The 22,830-nt window shown below is 56.0% G+C and overlaps 1 protein-coding gene across 1 annotated transcript in view; it reads right to left on the reverse strand.

Moving 5' to 3' along the window:
* LOC117310962 (scavenger receptor cysteine-rich domain-containing protein DMBT1-like) overlaps positions 1–21,652 on the reverse strand; it is a gene marked incomplete at both ends in the record, with an annotated part of 33,602 nt that extends 11,950 nt beyond the window's left edge. Inside the window, 26 exon segments of the mRNA XM_073799844.1 lie at positions 995–1,024; positions 1,624–1,653; positions 2,433–2,555; positions 2,558–2,755; positions 3,815–3,844; positions 4,447–4,476; positions 5,259–5,582; positions 6,639–6,668; positions 7,276–7,305; positions 8,083–8,406; positions 9,464–9,493; positions 10,099–10,128; positions 10,910–11,110; positions 11,113–11,259; positions 12,935–12,964; positions 13,751–13,769; positions 13,771–13,836; positions 13,838–13,975; positions 13,977–14,060; positions 14,585–14,643; positions 15,070–15,165; positions 15,768–15,797; positions 16,579–16,902; positions 18,176–18,206; positions 18,808–18,837; positions 21,625–21,652. Coding sequence (XP_073655945.1) covers positions 995–1,024; positions 1,624–1,653; positions 2,433–2,555; positions 2,558–2,755; positions 3,815–3,844; positions 4,447–4,476; positions 5,259–5,582; positions 6,639–6,668; positions 7,276–7,305; positions 8,083–8,406; positions 9,464–9,493; positions 10,099–10,128; positions 10,910–11,110; positions 11,113–11,259; positions 12,935–12,964; positions 13,751–13,769; positions 13,771–13,836; positions 13,838–13,975; positions 13,977–14,060; positions 14,585–14,643; positions 15,070–15,165; positions 15,768–15,797; positions 16,579–16,902; positions 18,176–18,206; positions 18,808–18,837; positions 21,625–21,652 — 2,492 coding nt within the window.
* Between the last annotated feature and the right edge of the window lie 1,178 nt (positions 21,653–22,830).

Here is a 22,830-nt window from a genome sequence, read left to right on the forward strand (position 1 = left end):
AGGGGAAGCCCACAGCCTGAATCCGCAGGGACCACTGGGATGAACTTGAGCCCCTGTAGCAGGAGCCCAGCAGAGACAGCTTCCCAGACCCCGCCAAGGAACCACCTTCAGATGTTCACTCCCACATGGGAACCCACTCCATCAGGCCCAAGGTTATTCTAAACACTATTTTTCTGCTGAGCACTCACTCATGTCATTTTTTTTTTTATTGCGTTATGCGGGCCTCTCACTGTTGTGGCCTCTCCCATTGCGGAGCACAGGCTCTGGACACGCAGGCTCAGCGGCCATGGCTCACGGTCCTAGCCGCTTCACGGCATGTGGGATCTTCCGTGACCGGGGCACGAACCCGCGTCCCTTGTATCGGGGGGCGGACTCTCAACCACTGCGCCACCAGGGAAGCCCACTCCTCCCATTTTTAAACCCCAAACTTATGTTGACTCTTGAACAAGCCGTGCACCCGCTGAAAATCATCAAAGCACATGCACATCACTACGGACAAGGAATCTATTGGTAGCAGGCTGTTCAGAGTCCTTCCAGGGCTTGTGAGCGCAAGAGCTAGAAAAACACGGACTCTCTCCCCTCCTGGGCTGTAGACCTGTGGCTATCACCTGTACCTGGCAGGAAGCAAGCCGACAGTGAAGTCCATAAACATGAGAAAATAGGGGTAAGAAAAGTGCAGGGGAAAACCTGTACTGGAACTTCTGGATCCAGCTCTACCTGAAGACCATCCTACCACTGATCTATGGAAGCCATTGCGGCCCCCAGTCCCACCACCAACTAAAGAGAGTGTGAGCTGGGATCCGGTCACTTGGCAACCAAAGCATTCTGAGTAATGTATGCCACAACTGGGAGGTGAAGGTTCTCCACAACTCGGGCACACGAAAGGAACCCCCCACATTAGATGAGGCGGTGAGCTCAGAGGTTCAAACCAAGACTCAGGAATTGCACCCAGGCCTGATGAGTGGAGTGTCTGCAGGATCCTAGTGATGCTTACCAACGGCAGGAGTTGTGGACGTCCACCAGCCTGAAGGGAAAGCACAGCAGGATTAGAGAGGTGTCTACAGTCAGGGTTGCTCTAGTGACCTGTCACTCACATCAGGGAATGTGGGGTGTGAGACTCTCCACTGCCTGGGGGAGGAATAGGTCTTTTCTGAGAGCCGGCCATGAGCCGGACCATGCCCTCCAATGTCCAAGACATGGCGATGAGGCGCCCCGCTCCACAGGAGCAATTAGCACGCTCTCCTGCCTGAGTGCTCTCGGGGGAAAGTATCCCTTTTGGACTCTGCGGGGGGGGTGGGACCTGAAACAGCCCAGTTCTCCCTGCACACACAACTCTCGGTCTAGACAATGCTTTCAGGCAGAAATGACCCCAGAACAGGCCTCCCTGTCACCCAAAGCTCTGGGGAGACACTGTGTAGCCACAATGTCCTTAAATCGCCGAGTCAGACCCGAGGACCCTTGCGCTATGGCTCCTCTGGAAGCGTCTGCTCGCTCTAGAGTGACCAGGGCAGGTACTGAGAGGGGGCAAACGTCCACTCGCCCCGCCTGGGGCTCCTGGCTGGAGTCTGTGGAGGTGGGTGGGGACGGAGGGGACAGCCCGGAGTCAAGAGGCACGGGACTCACCTGGCAGGAGCGTGGACTGGGGCCTGGCATCTGGGAGAGAGAGAAGGCAGATCAGACACCTTGCACAGAAGGGGCACCACAGGGGCAAAGGGGGACGGCGTTGACCGGGTGACATGCTCAGTCCATGCTTGAGCCCTGCCACGCGGGGTGGGACCTCTGCCATCCTCACCCCCCAAAGAGGCTCCTCCTGAGAGGTCCAGGCAGCCCAGCATCCCTTATTTCCAATGTCAAGGTGATTAGCTCTGTGTCTAGATGGCCGAGTGGACCCAAACCAGACATCAGCCTCACAGCATTTATGGGCCCACTGAGGCAGCAACACTGAGGCGTCAAGTTCAAAGTCCAAAACCCATGTGAGATCTGTCAGGCTTGTCTGTAGGTGGTGACAAGGCTGTGGCTGGCAGGCCACACAGGGGCCACTGCCCTGCGCACGGCAGACCTGCTGCCAGACAGTGCATCCCGGTTCCCTGCAGGGGCTACTGCCCCGGACTCAGGAACGAAACCCTGGGCCACCTGCAGTCCTAGGCCATGACCTGCATTCAGAGACCTCGTGACAGAACTAGCCTCTCTTGCCTCTGGCTTGCACTGTGGCATATGGAGAAAAAGGGCTTCAAGTCACTTTCAGTTTGGTTCTTTGCTCCAATTCACCAGCTACATGCCTGACAGCTTGTCAAAAAGCTCATACTAATTCTTAGCAGAGAGACAAGGTGATGTAAGGAAGCAAGAAATGTAAAAATGCTGTAAAAGGGATTCAGAATGTCAGAAGGAAACGACTCCCCCAGAGATGGACACCTAGGTTATTTGAGACCAACCTGCGCAGACGACACTGGCGTCCTCACTGTGTCTACAGTTGTGTGTGTTCCAGGGGTTGTGAGGGCAGCTCCACAGGTAGCTCTCGTGCCCCGAGCAGCCCACGTCATCCAGGACGATCGGCCTGAGCCCTGACCATACTGGGCATTTCCTGGGGCCGACATGGCCCAGCCACAGCCCAGCTGCCTGCAAACCACGTTGGCGTCGTTGGTGTCCCAGCTGTCATCACACACGGTGCCCCAGGAGCCTCGGTACAGGACCTCCACCCGGCCCCGACACCTGTCGCTTCCATTCACTAGCCTCAGGGCCAATCCTGAATCAGTTCCTGGAAGGAGACGGGAAAATGCACTCTTCTGTGTCTTCCGGAGGAACAGGTCCTGAGGACCAAACGCGATTCAGAATCCTTCCAGGGAAAGACTTCTGAGTTCAAGGTAATGTTTTCCTTCCGGAGGACCTGACTGAGCCCGGTCATCATCATTTATCCCCACGGGGCTGTTTGATAGAACCCTTGGCTGTGGACAGAGGAACGCACATTTTCTGATGGGTTCCCCACAAGGTCCAGCATTTCAGTGGCTGATCCCAGCCTTGGGAAGGAAGTGGGAAGAGGGGAAGCCCACAGCCTGAATCCGCAGGGACCACTGGGATGAACTTGAGCCCCTGTAGCAGGAGCCCAGCAGAGACAGCTTCCCAGACCCCGCCAAGGAACCACCTTCAGATGTTCACTCCCACATGGGAACCCACTCCATCAGGCCCAAGGTTATTCTAGACACTATTTTTCTGCTGAGCACTCACTCATGTCATTTTTTACCCCCAAAATTGTGCTGACCCTTGACCAAGCCGTGCACCCACTGAAAATCATCAGAGCCCATGGACTTCATTACGAAGAAGGCATCTATTGGTAGCAGGCTGTTCAGAGTCTTTCCAGGGCTTGTCAGCTGAAGAGCTAGAAAAAAAAAGACTATCTCCCCTCCTGGGATGTACACCTGAGGCTGACAACTGTCCCTTGGCAGGAAGAAAGCTGTCAGTGAAGTCCGTAAACATGAGACAACAGGGGTAAGAAAAGTGCAGGGGAAAAGCTGTACTGGAACTTCTGGATCCAGCTCTACCTGAAGACCGTCCTACCACTGACCTATGGAAGCCATTGCGGCCCCCAGTCCCACCCCCATCTCAAGGCAGTGTGAGCTGGGATCCTGCCACTTGGCAACCAAAGCATTCTGAGTAATGTATGCCACAACTGGGAGGTGAAGGGTCTCCACAACTCTGGCACGCGAAAGGAACCCTCCACATTAGATGAGGTGCTGAGCTCAGAGGCTCAAACCAAGAGTCAGGAATTGCACCCAGGCCTGATGAGTGGAGTGTTTTGCAGGATCCAAGTGAGGGTTACCATCGGCAGGAGCTGTGGGCGTCCACCAGCCTGAAGGGAAAGCACAGCAGGATTAGAGAGAAGGAGTCTACAGTCAGGGTTGCTCTAGTGACCTGTCACTCACATCAGGGAATGTGGGGTCTGAGACTCTCCACTGCCTGGGGGAGGAATAGGTCTTTTCTGAGAGCCGGCCGTGAGCCGGACCATGCCCTCCAATGTCCAAGGCATGGAGACGAGGCGCCCCGCTCCACAGGAGCAATTAGCACGCTCTCCTGCCTGAGTGCTCTCGGGGGAAAGTATCCCTTTTGGACTCCGCGGTGGGGGTGGGACCCGAAACAGGCCAGTTCTCACCACACACATAACCCTCTGTCTAGACAATGCTTTCAGGCAGAAATGAGCCCAGGACAGGCCTCCCTGTCACCCAAAGCTCTGGGGAGACACTGTGTAGCCACAATGTCCTTAAATTGCTGAGTCAGACCCGAGGACCCTTGTGCTATGGCTCCTCCGGAAGCGTCTGCTCGCTCTAGAGTGACCAGGGCAGGTACTGAGAGGGGGCAAACGTCCACTTGCCCCGCCTGGGGCTCCTAGCTGGAGTCTGTGGAGGTGGGTGGGGACGGAGGGGACAGCCCAGAGTCAAGAGGCAAAGGACTCACCTGGCAGGAGCGTGGACTGGGGCCTGGCATCTGGGAGAGAGAGAAGGCAGATCAGACACCTTGCACAGAAGGGGCACCACAGGGGCAAAGGGGGACGGCGCTGAGCAGGTGACACGCTCAGTCCATGCCTGAGCCCTGCCACGCGGGGTGGGACCTCTGCCATCCTCACCCCCCAAAGAGGCTCCTCCTGAGAGGTCCAGGCAGCCCAGCATCCCTTATTTCCAATGTCAAGGTGACTGATTAGCTCTGTGTCTAGATGACCGAGTGGACCCAAACCAGTCATCAGCCACACAGCATTTATGGGCCCACTGAGGCAGCAACACTGAGGAGTCTAGTTCAAAGTCCAAAACCCGTGTGTGATCTGTCAGGCTTGTCTGTAGGTGGTGACAAGGCTGTGCCCGGCAGGCCACACAGGGGCCACTGCCCTGGGCACGGCAGACCTGCTGCCCAGACAGTGCATCCCAGTTCCCTGCAGGGGCTACCGTGCAGGACTCAGGAACCAATCCCTGGGCCACCTGCATTCCTAGGCCATGACCTCCATTCAGAGACCTCGTGACAGAACTAGCCTCTCTTGCCTCTGCCTTGCACTGTGGCTGGAGAAAAAGGGCTTCAAGTCACTTTCAGTTTGGTTCTTTGTTCCAATTCACCAGCTACATGCCTGGCATCTTGTCAAAGAGCTCATACTAATTCTTAGCAGAGAGACAAGGTGATGTAAGGAAGCGAGAAGTGTAGAAAATGCTTTGAGAGGGGATCAGAGTGAAAGAAGGAAACCACACCCCCAGAGAGGGACACCCAGCTTATGTGAGACCAACCTGAGCAGACGACACCGGCGTCCTCGCTGTGTCCACAGTTGTGTGTGTTCCAGCCATTGTGAGGGCAGCTCCACAGGTAGCTCTCGTGCCCCCTGCAGCGCACGTCGTCTAGGACGATCGGCCCTGAGCCCTGACCGTACCGGGCACTTCCAGGGGCCAACGTGGCCCAGCCACAGCCCAGCTGCCTGCAGACCACGTTGGCGTCGTTGGTGTCCCAGCTGTCATCACACACGGTGCCCCAGGAGCCTCGGTACAGGACCTCGACCCGGCCCTCACACCTGTTACCTCCATTCACCAGCCTCAGAGCCAATCCTGATTCAGTTTCTGGAAGGACACGGGAAAATGCACTCTCCTGTGTCTTCCAGAAGAAGAGGTCCTGATGACCGAACGCGATTCAGAATCCTTCCAGGGAAAGACTTCTGAGTTCAAGGTAATGTTTTCCTTCCGGAGGACCTGACTGAGCCCGGTCATCATCATTTATCCCCACGGGGCTGTTTGATAGAACCCTTGGCAGTGGACAGAGGAACGCATGTTCTCTGATGGGTTCCCCACAAGGCCCAGCAATTCAGTGGCTGATCCCAGGCTTGGGAAGGAGGTGGGAAGAGGGGAAGCTCACAGCCTGAATCCCCAGGGACCACTGGGATGAACTTGAGCCGCTGCAGCAGGAGCACAGCAGAGACAGCTTCCAGACCCCGCCAAGGAGCCACCTTCAGATGTTCACTCCCACATGGGAACCCGCTCCATCAGGCCCAAGGATATTCTGAAGACTACTTTTCTGCTGAGCACTCACTCATGTCATTTTTTAACCCCAAAATTGTGCTGACCCTTGACCAAGCCGTGCACCCACTGAAAATCATCAGAGCCCATGGACTTCATTACGGAGAAGGCATCTATAGGTAGCAGGCTGTTCAGAGTCTTTCCAGGGCTTGTCAGCTGAAGAGCTACAAGAAAAAGACTATCTCCCCTCCTGGGATGTACACCTGAGGCTGACAACTGTCCCTTGGCAGGAAGAAAGCTGACAGTGAAGTCCGTAAACATGAGACAATAGGGGTAAGAAAAGTGCAGGGGAAAAGCTGTACTGGAACTTCTGGATCCAGCTCTACCTGAAGACCGTCCTACCACTGACCTATGGAAGCCATTGCGGCCCCCAGTCCCACCCCCAACTCAAGGCAGTGTGAGCTGGGATCCTGCCACTTGGCAACCAAAGCATTCTGAGTAATGTATGCCACAACTGGGAGGTGAAGGGTCTCCACAACTCTGGCACGCGAAAGGAACCCTCCACATTAGATGAGGTGCTGAGCTCAGAGGCTCAAACCAAGAGTCAGGAATAGCACCCAGGCCTGATGTGTGGAGTATCTACAGGATCCAAGTGATGCTTACCATTGGCAGGAGCTGTGGGCGTCCCCGAGCCTGAAGGGAAAGCACAGCAGGATTAGAGAGAAGGTGTCTACAGTCAGGGTTGCTCTACTGACCTGTCACTCACATCAGGGAATGTGGGGTCTGAGACTCTCCACTGCCTGGGGGAGGAATAGGTCTTTTCTGAGAGCCGGCCGTGAGCCGGACCATGCCCTCCAATGTCCAAGGCATGGCGATGAGGCGCCCCGCTCCACAGGAGCAATTAGCACGCTCTCCTGACTGAGTGCTCTCTGGGGATAGTATCCCTTTTGGACTCCGCGGGGGGGCGGGCATGGGACCCGAAACAGCCCCCGTTCTCCCTGCACACATAACTCTCGGTCTAGACAATGCTTTCAGGCAGAAATGACCCCAGAACAGGTCTCCCTGTCACCCAAAGCTCTGGGGAGACACTGTGTAGCCACAATGTTCTTAAATCGCTGAGTCAGACCTAGGACCCTACTGCTATGGCTCCTCTGGAAGCGTCTGCTCGCTCTAGAGTGACCAGGGCAGGTACTGAGAGGGGGCAAACGTCCACTCGCCCCGCCTGGGGCTCCTGGCTGGAGTCTGTGGAGGTGGGTGGGGACGGAGGGGACAGCCCAGAGTCAAGACGCACAGGACTCACCTGGCAGGAGCGTGGACTGGGGTCTGGCAGCTGGGAGAGAGAGAAGGCAGATCAGACACCTTGCGCAGAAGGGGCACCACAGGGGCAAAGGGGGACGGCGCTGAGCAGGTGACACGCTCAGTCCATGCCTGAGCCCTGCCACGCGGGGTGGGACCTCTGCCATCCTCACCCCCCAAAGAGGCTCCTCCTGAGAGGTCCAGGCAGCCCAGCATCCCTTATTTTCTGTGTTAAGCTGATTAGCTCTGTGTCTAGATGACCGAGTGGACTCAAACCAGTCATCAGCCACACAGCATTTATGGGCCCGCTGAGGCAGCAACACTGAGGCGTCAAGTTCAAAGTCCAAAACCCGTGTGAGATCTGTCAGGCTTGTCTGTAGGTGGTGACAAGGCTGTGGCTGGCAGGCCACACAGGGGCCACTGCCCTGCGCACAAGAGATCTGCTGCCCAGACAGTGCATGCCAGTTCCCTGCAGGGGCTACTGTCCCGGACTCAGGAAGCAAACCCTGGGCCACCTGCATTCCTAGGCCATGACCTCCATTCAGAGACCTCGTGACAGAACTAGATTCTTTTGCCTCTGGCTTGCACTGTGGCTGGAGAAAAAGGGGTTCAAGTCACTTTCAGTTTGGTTCTTTGTTCCAAATCACCAGCTACATGCCTGGCATCTTGTCAAAGAGCTCATACTAATTCTTAGCAGAGAGACAAGGTGATGTAAGGAAGCAAGAAATGTAAAAATGCTGTAAAAGGGATTCAGAATGTCAGAAGGAAACGACTCCGCCAGAGAGGGACACCTAGGTTATTTGAGACCAACCTGCGCAGACGACACTGGCATCCTCACTGTGTCTACAGTTGTGTGTGTTCCAGGGGTTGTGAGGGCAGCTCCACAGGTAGTTCTCATGCCCCGAGCAGCCCACGTCATCCAGGACGATCGGCCCTGAGCCCTGACCATACTGGGCATTTCCTGGGGCCGACATGGCCCAGCCACAGCCCAGCTGCCTGCAGACCACGTTGGCGTCGTTGGTGTCCCAGCTGTCGTCACACACGGTGCCCCAGGAGCCTTGGTACAGGATCTCCACCCGGCCCTCACACCTGTCGCTTCCATTCACTAGCCTCAGGGCTAATCCTGATTCAGTTCCTGGAAGGAGACAGGAAAATGCACTCTCCTGTGTCTTCCGGACGAACAGGTCCTGAGGACCGAACGCGATTCAGAATCCTTCCAGGGAAAGACTTCTGAGTTCAAGGTAATGTTTTCCTTCCGGAGGACCTGACTGAGCCCGGTCATCATCATTTATCCCCACGGGGCTGTTGATAGAACCCTTGGCTGTGGACAGAGGAACGCACATTTTCTGATGGGTTCCCCACAAGGTCCAGCATTTCAGTGGCTGATCCCAGCCTTGGGAAGGAAGTGGGAAGAGGGGAAGCCCACAGCCTGAATCCGCAGGGACCACTGGGATGAACTTGAGCCCCTGTAGCAGGAGCCCAGCAGAGACAGCTTCCCAGACCCCGCCAAGGAGCCACCTTCAGATGTTCACTCCCACATGGGAACCCACTCCATCAGGCCCAAGGTTATTCTAAGACACTATTTTCTGCTGAGCACTCACTCATGTCATTTTTTAACCCCAAACTTATGCTGACTCTTGACCAAGCCGTGCACCCACTGAAAATCATCAGAGCCCATGGACTTCATTACGAAGAAGGCATCTATTGGTAGCAGGCTGTTCAGAGTCTTTCCAGGGCTTGTCAGCTGAAGAGCTAGAAAAAAAAGACTATCTCCCCTCCTGGGATGTACACCTGCGGCTGACAACTGTCCCTTGGCAGGAAGAAAGCTGACAGTGAAGTCCGTAAACATGAGACAATAGGGGTAAGAAAAGTGCAGGGGAAAAGCTGTACTGGAACTTCTGGATCCAGCTCTACCTGAAGACCGTCCTACCACTGACCTATGGAAGCCATTGCGGCCCCCAGTCCCACCCCCAACTCAAGGCAGTGTGAGCTGGGATCCTGCCACTTGGCAACCAAAGCATTCTGAGTAATGTATGCCACAACTGGGAGGTGAAGGGTCTCCACAACTCTGGCACGCGAAAGGAACCCTCCACATTAGATGAGGTGCTGAGCTCAGAGGCTCAAACCAAGAGTCAGGAATTGCACCCAGGCCTGATGAGTGGAGTGTTTTGCAGGATCCAAGTGAGGCTTACCATCGGCAGGAGCTGTGGGCGTCCACCAGCCTGAAGGGAAAGCACAGCAGGATTAGAGAGAAGGAGTCTACAGTCAGGGTTGCTCTAGTGACCTGTCACTCACATCAGGGAATGTGGGGTCTGAGACTCTCCACTGCCTGGGGGAGGAATAGGTCTTTTCTGAGAGCCGGCCGTGAGCCGGACCATGCCCTCCAATGTCCAAGGCATGGAGACGAGGCGCCCCGCTCCACAGGAGCAATTAGCACGCTCTCCTGCCTGAGTGCTCTCGGGGGAAAGTATCCCTTTTGGACTCCGCGGTGGGGGTGGGGACCCGAAACAGGCCCAGTTCTCACCAGCACACATAACCCTCTGTCTAGACAATGCTTTCAGGCAGAAATGAGCCCAGGACAGGCCTCCCTGTCACCCAAAGCTCTGGGGAGACACTGTGTAGCCACAATGTCCTTAAATCGCTGAGTCAGACCCGAGGACCCTTGTGCTATGGCTCCTCCGGAAGCGTCTGCTCGCTCTAGAGTGACCAGGGCAGGTACTGAGAGGGGGCAAACGTCCACTTGCCCCGCCTGGGGCTCCTGGCTGGAGTCTGTGGAGGTGGGTGGGGACGGAGGGGACAGCCCAGAGTCAAGAGGCAAAGGACTCACCTGGCAGGAGCGTGGACTGGGGCCTGGCATCTGGGAGAGAGAGAAGGCAGATCAGACACCTTGCACAGAAGGGGCACCACAGGGGCAAAGGGGGACGGCGCTGAGCAGGTGACACGCTCAGTCCATGCCTGAGCCCTGCCACGCGGGGTGGGACCTCTGCCATCCTCACCCCCCAAAGAGGCTCCTCCTGAGAGGTCCAGGCAGCCCAGCATCCCTTATTTCCAATGTCAAGGTGACTGATTAGCTCTGTGTCTAGATGACCGAGTGGACCCAAACCAGTCATCAGCCACACAGCATTTATGGGCCCACTGAGGCAGCAACACTGAGGTGTCTAGTTCAAAGTCCAAAACCCGTGTGTGATCTGTCAGGCTTGTCTGTAGGTGGTGACAAGGCTGTGCCCGGCAGGCCACACAGGGGCCACTGCCCTGGCACGGCAGACCTGCTGCCCAGACAGTGCATCCCAGTTCCCTGCAGGGGCTACCGTGCAGGACTCAGGAACCAATCCCTGGGCCACCTGCATTCCTAGGCCATGACCTCCATTCAGAGACCTCGTGACAGAACTAGCCTCTCTTGCCTCTGCCTTGCACTGTGGCTGGAGAAAAAGGGCTTCAAGTCACTTTCAGTTTGGTTCTTTGTTCCAATTCACCAGCTACATGCCTGGCATCTTGTCAAAGAGCTCATACTAATTCTTAGCAGAGAGACAAGGTGATGTAAGGAAGCGAGAAGTGTAGAAAATGCTTTGAGAGGGGATCAGAGTGAAAGAAGGAAACCACACCCCCAGAGAGGGACACCCAGATTATGTGAGACCAACCTGAGCAGACGACACCAGCGTCCTCGCTGTGTCCACAGTTGTGTGTGTTCCAGCCATTGTGAGGGCAGCTCCACAGGTAGCTCTCATGCCCTGAGCAGCCCACGTCGTCCAGGACGATCGGCCCTGAGCCCTGACCGTACCGGGCACTTCCAGGGGCCGACGTGGCCCAGCCACAGCCCAGCTGCCTGCAGACCACGTTGCGTCGTTGGTGTCCCAGCTGTCATCACACACGGTGCCCCAGGAGCCTCGTACAGGACCTCGACCCGGCCCTTCACACCTGTCACCTCCATTCACCAGCCTCAGGGCCAATCCTGAATTCAGTTCCTGGAAGGAGCACGGGAAAATGCACTCTCCTAGTGTCTTCGGAAGAACGAGGTCCTGAGGACCGAACGCGATTCAGAATCCTTCCAGGGAAAGACTTCTGAGTTCAAGGTAATGTTTTCCTTCCGGAGGACCTGACTGAGCCCGGTCATCATCATTTATCCCCACTGGGCTGTTTGATAGAACCCTTGGCAGTGGACAGAGGAACGCATGTTCTCTGATGGGTTCCCCACAAGGCCCAGCAATTCAGTGGCTGATCCCAGGCTTGGGAAGGAGGTGGGATGAGGGGAAGCCACAGCCTTGAATCCCCAGGGACTACTGGATGAACTTGAGCCCCTGTAGCAGGAGCCCAGCAGAGACAGCTTCCCAGACCCCGCCAAGGAGCCACCTTCAGATGTTCACATCCCACATGGGAACCCACTCCATCAGGCCCAAGGTTATTCTAGACACTACTTTTCTGCTGAGCACTCACTCATGTCATTTTTTAACCCAAAATTGTGCTGACTCTTGACCAAGCCGTGCACCCACTGAAAATCATCAGAGCCCATGGACTTCATTACGAAGAAGGCATCTATAGGTAGCAGGCTGTTCAGAGTCTTCCAGGGCTTTGTCAGCTGAAGAGGTAGAAAACAACAAAGACTATCTCCCCTCCTGGGATGTACACCTGAGGCTGACAACTGTCCCTTGGCAGGAAAGAAAGCCGACAGTGAAGTCATAAACATGAGAAAATAGGGTGGTAGAAAAGTGCAGGGGAAAAGCTGTACTGGAACTTCTGGATCCAGCTCTACCTGAAGACCATCCTACCACTGATCCTATGGAAGCCATTGCGGCCCCCAGTCCCACCACCAACTAAGAGAGTGTGAGCTGGGATCCTGTCACTTGGCAACCAAAGCATTCTGAGTAATGTATGCCACAACTGGGAGGTGAAGGTTCTCCACAACTCGGGCACACGAAAGGAACCCCCCACATTAGATGAGGGCGTGAGCTCAGAGGTTCAAACCAAGAGCTCAGGAATTGCACCCAGGCCTGATGAGTGGAGTGTCTGCAGGATCCTAGTGATGCTTACCATACGGCAGGAGTTGTGGGACGTCCACCAGCCTGAAGGGAAAGCACAGCAGGATTAGAGAGAAGGTGTCTACAGTCAGGGTGCTCTAGTGACCTGTCACTCACATCAGGGAATGTGGGGTCTGAGACTCTCCACTGCCTGGGGGAGGAATAGGTCTTTTCTGAGAGCCGGCCGTGAGCCGGACCATGCCCTCCAATGTCCAAGCATGGCGATGAGGCGCCCCGCTCCACAGGAGCAATTAGCACGCTCTCCTGACTGAGTGCTCTCTGGGGATAAGTATCCCTTTTGGACTCCTGCGGGGGGGGGTGGGACCCTGAAACAGCCCCAGTTCTCCCTGCACACATAACTCTCGGTCTAGACAATGCTTTCAGGCAGAAATGAGCCCAGAACAGGCCTCCCTGTCACCCAAAGCTCCGGGGAGACACTGTGTAGCCACAATGTCCTTAAATCGCTGAGTCAGACCCGAGGACCCTACTGCTATGGCTCCTCTGGAAGCGTCTGCTCGCTCTAGAGTGACCAGGGCAGGTACTGAGAGGGGGCAAACGTCCACTCGCCCCGCCTGGGGCTCCTGGCTGGAGTCTGTGGAGGTGGGTGGGGACGGAGGGGACAGCCCGGAGTCAAGAGGCAACGGGACTCACCTGGCAGGAGCGTGGACTGGGGCCTGGCATCTGGGAGAGAGAGAAGGCAGATCAGACACCTTGCACAGAAGGGGCACCACAGGGGCAAAGGGGGACGGCGTTGACCGGGTGACATGCTCAGTCCATGCCTTGAGCCCTGCCACGCGGGGTGGGACCTCTGCCATCCTCACCCCCCAAAGAGGCTCCTCCTGAGAGGTCCAGGCAGCCCAGCATCCCTTATTTTCTGTGTTAAGCTGATTAGCTCTGTGTCTAGATGACCGAGTGGACTCAAACCAGTCATCAGCCACACAGCATTTATGGGCCCAGCTGAGGCAGCAACACTGAGGCGTCAAGTTCAAAGTCCAAAAACCCGTGTGAGATCTGTCAGGCTTGTCTGTAGGTGGTGACAAGGCTGTGGCTGGCAGGCCACACAGGGGCCACTGCCCTGCGCACAAGAGATCCTGCTGCCCAGACAGTGCATGCCAGGTTCCCTGCAGGGGCTACTGTCCCGGACTCAGGAAGCAAACCCTGGGCCACCTGCATTCCTAGGCCATGACCTCCATTCAGAGACCTCGTGACAGAACTAGATCTCTTTGCCTCTGGCTTGCACTGTGGCTATGGAGAAAAAGGGCTTCAAGTCACTTTCAGTTTGGTTCTTTGCTTCCAAATCACCAGCTACAATGCCTGCATCTTGTCAAAGAGCTCATACTAATTCTTAGCAGAGAGACAAGGTGATGTAAGGAAGCAAGAAATGTAAAAATGCTGTAAAAGGGATTCAGAATGTCAGAAGGAAACGACTCCCGCCAGAGAGGGACACCTAGGTTATTTGAGACCAACCTGCGCAGACGACACTGGCGATCCTCACTGTGTCTACAGTTGTGTGTGTTCCAGGGGTTGTGAGGGCAGCTCCACAGGTAGTTCTCAGTGCCCCGAGCAGCCCACGTCATCCAGGACGATCGGCCCTGAGCCCTGACCATACTGGGCATTTCCTGGGGCCGACATGGCCCAGCCACAGCCCAGCTGCCTGCAGACCACGTTGGCGTCGTTGGTGTCCCAGCTGTCAGTCACACACGGTGCCCCAGGAGCCTTGGTACAGGATCTCCACCCGGCCCTCACACCTGTCGCTTCCATTCACTAGCCTCAGGGCCTAATCCTGATTCAGTTCCTGGAAGGAGACAGGAAAATGCACTCTCCTGTGTCTTCCGGACGAACAGGTCCTGAGGACCGAACGCGATTCAGAATCCTTCCAGGGAAAGACTTCTGAGTTCAAGGTAATGTTTTCCTTCCGGAGGACCTGACTGAGCCCGGTCATCATCATTTATCCCCACGGGGCTGTCTGATAGAACCCTTGGCTGTGGACAGAGGATCGCACATTTTATGATAGGTTCCCCACAAGGCCCAGCATTTCAGTGGCTGATCCCAGCCTTGGGAACGAGGTGGGAAGAGGGGAAGCCCACAGCCTGAATTTCAGGGACCACTGGGATGAACTTGAGCCCCTGCAGCAGGAGCCCAGCAGAGACAGCTTCCCAGACCCCTTCAAGGAGCCACCTTAAGATGTTCACTCCCACATGGGAACCGCTCCATCAGGCCCAAGGTTATTCTGAAGACTACTTTTCTGCTGAGCACTCACTCATGTCATTTTTTAACCCCAAACTTATGCTGACTCTTGACCAAGCCGTGCACCCACTGAAAATCATCAGAGCCCATGGACTTCATTACGAAGAAGGCATCTATTGGTAGCAGGCTGTTCAGAGTCTTTCCAGGGCTTGTCAGCTGAAGAGCTAGAAAGAAAAGACTATCTCCCCTCCTGGGATGTACACCTGCGGCTGACAACTGTCCCTTGGCAGGAAGAAAGCTGACAGTGAAGTCCGTAAACATGAGACAATAGGGGTAAGAAAAGTGCAGGGGAAAAGCTGTACTGGAACTTCTGGATCCAGCTCTACCTGAAGACCGTCCTACCACTGACCTATGGAAGCCATTGCGGCCCCCAGTCCCACCCCCAACTCAAGGCAGTGTGAGCTGGGATCCTGCCACTTGGCAAACCAAAGCATTCTGAGTAATGTATGCCACAACTGGGAGGTGAAGGGTCTCCACAACTCTGGCACGCGAAAGGAACCCTCCACATTAGATGAGGTGCTGAGCTCAGAGGCTCAAACCAAGAGTCAGGAATTGCACCCAGGCCTGATGAGTGGAGTGTTTTGCAGGATCCAAGTGAGGCTTACCATCGGCAGGAGCTGTGGGCGTCCACCAGCCTGAAGGGAAAGCACAGCAGGATTAGAGAGAAGGTAGTCTACAGTCAGGGTTGCTCTAGTGACCTGTCACTCACATCAGGGAATGTGGGGTCTGAGACTCTCCACTGCCTGGGGGAGGAATAGGTCTTTTCTGAGAGCCGGCCGTGAGCCGGACCATGCCCTCCAATGTCCAAGGCATGGAGACGAGGCGCCCCGCTCCACAGGAGCAATTAGCACGCTCTCCTGCCTGAGTGCTCTCGGGGAAAGTATCCCTTTTGGACTCCGCGGTGGGGTGGGACCCGAAACAGGCCAGTTCTCACCACACACATAACCCTCTGTCTAGACAATGCTTTCAGGCAGAAATGAGCCCAGGACAGGCCTCCCTGTCACCCAAAGCTCTGGGGAGACACTGTGTAGCCACAATGTCCTTAAATCGCTGAGTCAGACCCGAGGACCCTTGTGCTATGGCTCCTCCGGAAGCGTCTGCTCGGTCTAGAGTGACCAGGGCAGGTACTGAGAGGGGGCAAACGTCCACTTGCCCCGCCTGGGGCTCCTGGCTGGAGTCTGTGGAAGGTGGGTGGGGACGGAGGGGACAGCCCAGAGTCAAGAGGCAAAGGACTCACCTGGCAGGAGCGTGGACTGGGGCCTGGCATCTGGGAGAGAGAGAAGGCAGATCAGACACCTTGCACAGAAGGGGCACCACAGGGGCAAAGGGGGACGGCGCTGAGCAGGTGACACGCTCAGTCCATGCCTGAGCCCTGCCACGCGGGGTGGGACCTCTGCCATCCTCACCCCCCAAAGAGGCTCCTCCTGAGAGGTCCAGGCAGCCCAGCATCCCTTATTTCCAATGTCAAGGTGACTGATTAGCTCTGTGTCTAGATGACCGAGTGGACCCAAACCAGTCATCAGCCACACAGCATTTATGGGCCCACTGAGGCAGCAACACTGAGGAGTCTAGTTCAAAGTCCAAAACCCGTGTGTGATCTGTCAGGCTTGTCTGTAGGTGGTGACAAGGCTGTGCCCGGCAGGCCACACAGGGGCCACTGCCCTGTGCACGGCAGACCTGCTGCCCAGACAGTGCATCCCAGTTCCCTGCAGGGGCTACCGTGCAGGACTCAGGAACCAATCCCTGGGCCACCTGCATTCCTAGGCCATGACCTCCATTCAGAGACCTCGTGACAGAACTAGCCTCTCTTGCCTCTGCCTTGCACTGTGGCTGGAGAAAAAGGGCTTCAAGTCACTTTCAGTTGGTTCTTTGTTCCAATTCACCAGCTACATGCCTGGCATCTTGTCAAAGAGCTCATACTAATTCTTAGCAGAGAGACAAGGTGATGTAAGGAAGCGAGAAGTGTAGAAAATGCTTTGAGAGGGGATCAGAGTGAAAGAAGGAAACCACACCCCCAGAGAGGGACACCCAGATTATGTGAGACCAACCTGAGCAGACGACACCAGCGTCCTCGCTGTGTCCACAGTTGTGTGTGTTCCAGCCATTGTGAGGGCAGCTCCACAGGTAGCTCTCATGCCCTGAGCAGCCCACGTCGTCCAGGACGATGGGCCCTGAGCCCTGACCGTACCGGGCACTTCCAGGGGCCGACGTGGCCCAGCCACAGCCCAGCTGCCTGCAGACCACGTTGGCGTCGTTGGTGTCCCAGCTGTCATCACACACGGTGCCCCAGGAGCCTCGGTACAGGACCTCCACCCGGCCCTCACACCTGTCACCTCCATTCACCAGCCTCAGGGCCAATCCTGAATCAGTTCCTGGAAGGAGACGGGAAAATGCACTCTCCTATGTCTTCTGGAAGAAGAGGTCCTGAGGACCGAACGCGATTCAGAATCCTTCCAGGGAAAGACTTCTGAGTTCAAGGTAATGTTTTCCTTCCGGAGGACCTGACTGAGCCCGGTCATCATCATTTATCCCCACTGGGCTGTTTGATAGAACCCTTGGCAGTGGACAGAGGAACGCATGTTCTCTGATGGGTTCCCCACAAGGCCCAGCAATTCAGTGGCTGATCCCAGGCTTGGGAAGGAGGTGGGAAGAGGGGAAGCCCACAGCCTGAATCCCCAGGGACCACTGGGATGAACTTGAGCCCCTGTAGCAGGAGCCCAGCAGAGACAGCTTCCAGACCCCGCCAAGGAGCCACCTTCAGATGTTCACTCCCACATGGGAACCCACTCCATCAGGCCCAAGGTTATTCTAAACACTATTTTTCTGCTGAGCACTCACTCATGTCATTTTTTTTTTTATTGCGTTATGCGGGCCTCTCACTGTTGTGGCCTCTCCCATTGCGGAGCACAGGCTCCGGACACGCAGGCTCAGCGGCCATGGCTCACGGTCCCTAGCCGCTTCACAGCATGTGGGATCTTCCGTGACCGGGGCACGAACCCGCGTCCCTTGTATCGGGGGGCGGACTCTCAACCACTGCGCCACCAGGGAAGCCCACTCATCCCATTTTTAAACCCCAAACTTATGTTGACCTCTTGAACAAGCCGTGCACCCGCTGAAAATCATCAAAGCACATGCACATCACTACGGACAAGGAATCTATTGGTAGCAGGCTGTTCAGAGTCCTTCCAGGGCTTGTGAGCGCAAGAGCTAGAAAAACACGGACTCTCTCCCCTCCTGGGCTGTAGACCTGTGGCTATCACCTGTACCTGCAGGAAGCAAGCCGACAGTGAAGTCCATAAACATGAGAAAATAGGGGTAAGAAAGTGCAGGGGAAAACCTGTACTGGAACTTCTGGATCCAGCTCTACCTGAAGACCATCCTACCACTGATCTATGGAAGCCATTGCGGCCCCCAGTCCCACCACCAACTAAAAGAGAGTGTGAGCTGGGATCCGGTCACTTGGCAACCAAAGCATTCTGAGTAATGTATGCCACAACTGGGAGGTGAAGGTTCTCCACAACTCGGGCACACGAAAGGAACCCCCCACATTAGATGAGGCGGTGAGCTCAGAGGTTCAAACCAAGACTCAGGAATTGCACCCAGGCCTGATGAGTGGAGTGTCTGCAGGATCCTAGTGATGCTTACCAACGGCAGGAGTTGTGGGACGTCCACCAGCCTGAAGGGAAAGCACAGCAGGATTAGAGAGGTGTCTACAGTCAGGGTTGCTCTAGTGACCTGTCACTCACATCAGGGAATGTGGGGTCTGAGACTCTCCACTGCCTGGGGGAGGAATAGGTCTTTTCTGAGAGCCGGCCGTGAGCCGGACCATGCCCTCCAATGTCCAAGACATGGCGATGAGGCGCCCCGCTCCACAGGAGCAATTAGCACGCTCTCCTGCCTGAGTGCTCTCGGGGGAAAGTATCCCTTTTGGACTCTGCGGGGGGGGTGGGACCTGAAACAGCCCAGTTCTCCCTGCACACACAACTCTCTGTCTAGACAATGCTTTCAGGCAGAAATGAGCCCAGAACAGGCCTCCCTGTCACCCAAAGCTCTGGGGAGGCACTGTGTAGCCACAATGTCCTTAAATCGCTGAGTCAGACCCGAGGACCCTTGCTGCTATGGCTCCTCTGGAAGCGTCTGCTCGCTCTAGAGTGACCAGGGCAGGTACTGAGAGGGGGCAAACGTCCACTCGCCCCGCCTGGGGCTCCTGGCTGGAGTCTGTGGAGGTGGGTGGGGACGGAGGGGACAGCCCGGAGTCAAGAGGCAACGGGACTCACCTGGCAGGAGCGTGGACTGGGGCCTGGCATCTGGGAGAGAGAGAAGGCAGATCAGACACCCTTGCACAGAAGGGGCACCACAGGGGCAAAGGGGGACGGCGCTTGAGCCGGTGACATGCTCAGTCCATGCTTGAGCCCTGCCACGCAGGGGTGGGACCTCTGCCATCCTCACCCCCCAAAGAGGCTCCTCCTGAGAGGTCCAGGCAGCCCAGCATCCCTTATTTCCAATGTCAAGGTGATTAGCTCTGTGTCTAGATGGACCGAGTGGACCCAAACCAGTCATCAGCCTCACAGCATTTATGGGCCCACTGAGGCAGCAACACTGAGGCTGTCAAGTTCAAAGTCCAAAACCCAGTGTGAGATCTGTCAGGCTTGTCTGTAGGTGGTGACAAGGCTGTGGCTGGCAGGCCACACAGGGGCCACTGCCCTGCGCACGGCAGACCTGCTGCACAGACAGTGCATCCCAGTTCCCTGCAGGGGCTACGTGCCCGGACTCAGGAACGCAACCCTGGGCCACCTGCAGTCCTAGGCCATGACCTCATTCAGAGACCTCGTGACAGAACTAGCCTCTCTTGCCTCTGCTTGCACTGTGGCATATGGAGAAAAAGGGCTTCAAGTCACTTTCAGTTGGTTCTTTGCTCCAATTCACCAGCTACATGCCTGACAGCTTGTCAAAGAGCTCATACTAATTCTTAGCAGAGAGACAAGGTGATGTAAGGAAGCAAGAGGTGTAGAAAATGCTTTGAGAGGGGATCAGAGTGAAAGAAGGAAACCACACCCCCAGAGAGGGACACCCAGCTTATTGTGAGACAAACCTGAGCAGACGCCACCGGCGTCCTCGCTGTTGTCCCACAGTTGTTTGTGTTCCAGCCATTGTGAGGGCAGCTCCACAGGTAGCTCTCGTGCCCCATGCAGCGCACGTCGTCTAGGACGATCGCCCTGAGCCTGACCGTACCGGGCACTTCCAGGGGCCGACGTTGCCCAGCCACAGCCCAGCTCCTGCAGACCACGTTGGCGTCGTTGGTGTCCCAGCATGTCATCACACACGGTGCCCCAGGAGCCTCGTACAGGACCTCGACCCGGCCCTCACACCTGTTACCTCCATTCACCAGCCTCAGAGGCCAATCCTGATTCAGTTCTGGAAGGACACGGGAAAAATGCACTCTCCTGTGTCTTCCAGGAAGAAGAGGTCCTGAGGACCGAACGCGATTCAGAATCCTTCCAGGGAAAGACTTCTGAGTTCAAGGTAATGTTTTCCTTCCGGAGGACCTGACTGAGCCCGGTCATCATCATTTATCCCCACGGGGCTGTTTGATAGAACCCTTGGCTGTGGACAGAGGAACGCACATTTTCTGATGGGTTCCCCACAAGGTCCAGCATTTCAGTGGCTGATCCCAGCCTTGGGAAGGAGGTGGGAAGAGGGGAAGCCCACAGCCTGAATCCCAGGGACCACTGGGATGAACTTGAGCCCTGTAGCAGGAGCCCAGCAGAGACAGCTTCCCAGACCCCGCCAAGGAGCCACCTTCAGATGTTCACTCCCACATGGGAACCCACTCCATCAGGCCCAAGGTTATTCTGAAGACTACTTTTCTGCTGAGCACTCACTCATGTCATTTTTTAACCCCAAAATTGTGCTGACTCTTGACCAAGCCGTGCACCCACTGAAAATCATCAGAGCCCATGGACTTCATTACGAAGAAGGCATCTATTGTAGCAGGCTGTTCAGAGTCTTTCCAGGGCTTGTCAGCTGAAGAGCTAGAAAAAAAGACTATCTCCCCTCCTGGGATGTACACCTGAGGCTGACAACTGTCCCTTGGCAGGAAGAAAGCTGACAGTGAAGTCCGTAAACATGAGACAATAGGGGTAAGAAAAGTGCAGGGAAAAGCTGTACTGGAACTTCTGGATCCAGCTCTACCTGAAGACCGTCCTACCACTGACCTATGGAAGCCATTGCGGCCCCCAGTCCCACCCCCAACTCAAGGCAGTGTGAGCTGGGATCCTGCCACTTGGCAACCAAAGCATTCTGAGTAATGTATGCCACAACTGGGAGGTGAAGGGTCTCCACAACTCTGGCACGCGAAAGGAACCCTCCACATTAGATGAGGTGCTGAGCTCAAGGCTCAAACCAAGAGTCAGGAATTGCACCCAGGCCTGATGAGTGGAGTGTTTTGCAGGATCCAAGTGATGCTTACCATCGGGAGGAGCTGTGGGCGTCCACCAGCCTGAAGGGAAAGCACAGCAGGATTAGAGAGAAGGTGTCTACAGTCAGGGTTGCTCTAGTGACCTGTCACTCACATCAGGGAATGTGGGGTCTGAGACTCTCCACTGCCTGGGGGAGGAATAGGTTTTTTCTGAGAGCCGGCCGTGAGCCGGACCATGCCCTCCAATGTCCAAGGCATGGCGATGAGGCGCCCCGCTCCACAGGAGCAATTAGCACGCTCTCCTGACTGAGTGCTCTCGGGGGAAGTATCCCTTTTGGACTCCGCGGTGGGGTGGGACCCGAAACAGCCCAGTTCTCACCACCACATAACCCTCTGTCTAGACAATGCTTTCAGGCAGAATGAGCCCAGGACAGGCCTCCCTGTCACCCAAAGCTCTGGGAGACACTGTGTAGCCACAATGTCCTTAAATCGCTGAGTCAGACCGAGGACCCTTGTGCTATGGCTCCTCTGGAAGCGTCTGCTCGCTCTAGAGTGACCAGGGCAGGTACTGAGAGGGGGCAAACGTCCACTTGCCCCGCCTGGGGCTCCTGGCTGGAGTCTGTGGAGGTGGTGGGGACGGAGGGGACAGCCCAGAGTCAAGAGGCAAAGGACTCACCTGGCAGGACGTGGACTGGGCCTGGCATCTGGGAGAGAGAGAAGTCAGATCAGACACCTTGCACAGAAGGGGCACCACAGGGGCAAAGGGGGACGGCGCTGAGCAGGTGACACGCTCAGTCCATGCCTGAGCCCTGCCACGCGGGGTGGGACCTCTGCCATCCTCAACCCCCCAAAGAGGCTCCTCCTGAGAGGTCCAGGCAGCCCAGCATCCCTTATTTCCAATGTCAAGGTGACTGATTAGCTCTGTGTCTAGATGACCGAGTGGACCCAAACCAGTCATCAGCCACACAGCATTTATGGGCCCACTGAGGCAGCAACACTGAGGTGTCTAGTTCAAAGTCCAAAACCCGTGTGAGATCTGTCAGGCTTGTCTGTAGGTGGTGACAAGGCTGTGCCCGGCAGGCCACACAGGGGCCACTGCCCTTTCACGGCAGACCTGCTGCCCAGACAGTGCATCCTCAGTTCCCTGCAGGGGCTACCGTGCAGGACTCAGGAACCAATAATCCCTGGGCACCTGCATTCTAGGCCATGACCTCCATTCATAGACCTCGTGACAGAACTACCCTCTCTTGCCTCTGCCTTGCACTGTGGCTGAGAAAAAAGGGCTTCAATCACTTTTCAGTTGGTTCTTTTTTCCAATTCACCAGCTACATGCCTGGCATCTTGTCAAAGAGCTCATACTATTCTTAGCAGAGAGACGGGGATGTAAGGAAGCAAGAAGTGTTAGAAATGCTTTGAGAGGGATCAGAGTGAAGAGTAAACCACACCCCCAGAGAGGGACACCCAGCTTATGTGAACAACCTGAGCAGACGACACCAGCGTCCTCGTCTGTGTCCAACAGTTTTGTGTGTTTCCAGCCATTGTGAGGGCAGGCTCCCACAGGTAGCTCTCGTGCCCCATGCAGCGCACACGTCGTCTAGGACGATCGGCCTGAGCCCTGACCGTACCGGGCACTTCAGGGGCCGACGTGGCCCAGCCACAGCCCAGCTGTGCCTGCAGACCACGTTTTGGCGTCGTTGGTGTCCCAGCTGTCATCAACACACGGTGCCCCAGGAGCCTCGCTACAGGACCTCGACCCGGCCCTCACACCTGTTACCCCTCCATTCACCAGCCTCAGAGCCATCCCTGATTCAGTTCTCTGGAAGGACACAGGAAAATGCACTCTCCTATGTCTTCCAGAAGAAGAGGTCCTGAGGACCGAACG

This window comes from Tursiops truncatus, unplaced genomic scaffold, assembly GCF_011762595.2.
Source record: "Tursiops truncatus isolate mTurTru1 unplaced genomic scaffold, mTurTru1.mat.Y mat_scaffold_733_arrow_ctg1, whole genome shotgun sequence".
NCBI lineage: Eukaryota > Metazoa > Chordata > Mammalia > Artiodactyla > Delphinidae > Tursiops > Tursiops truncatus.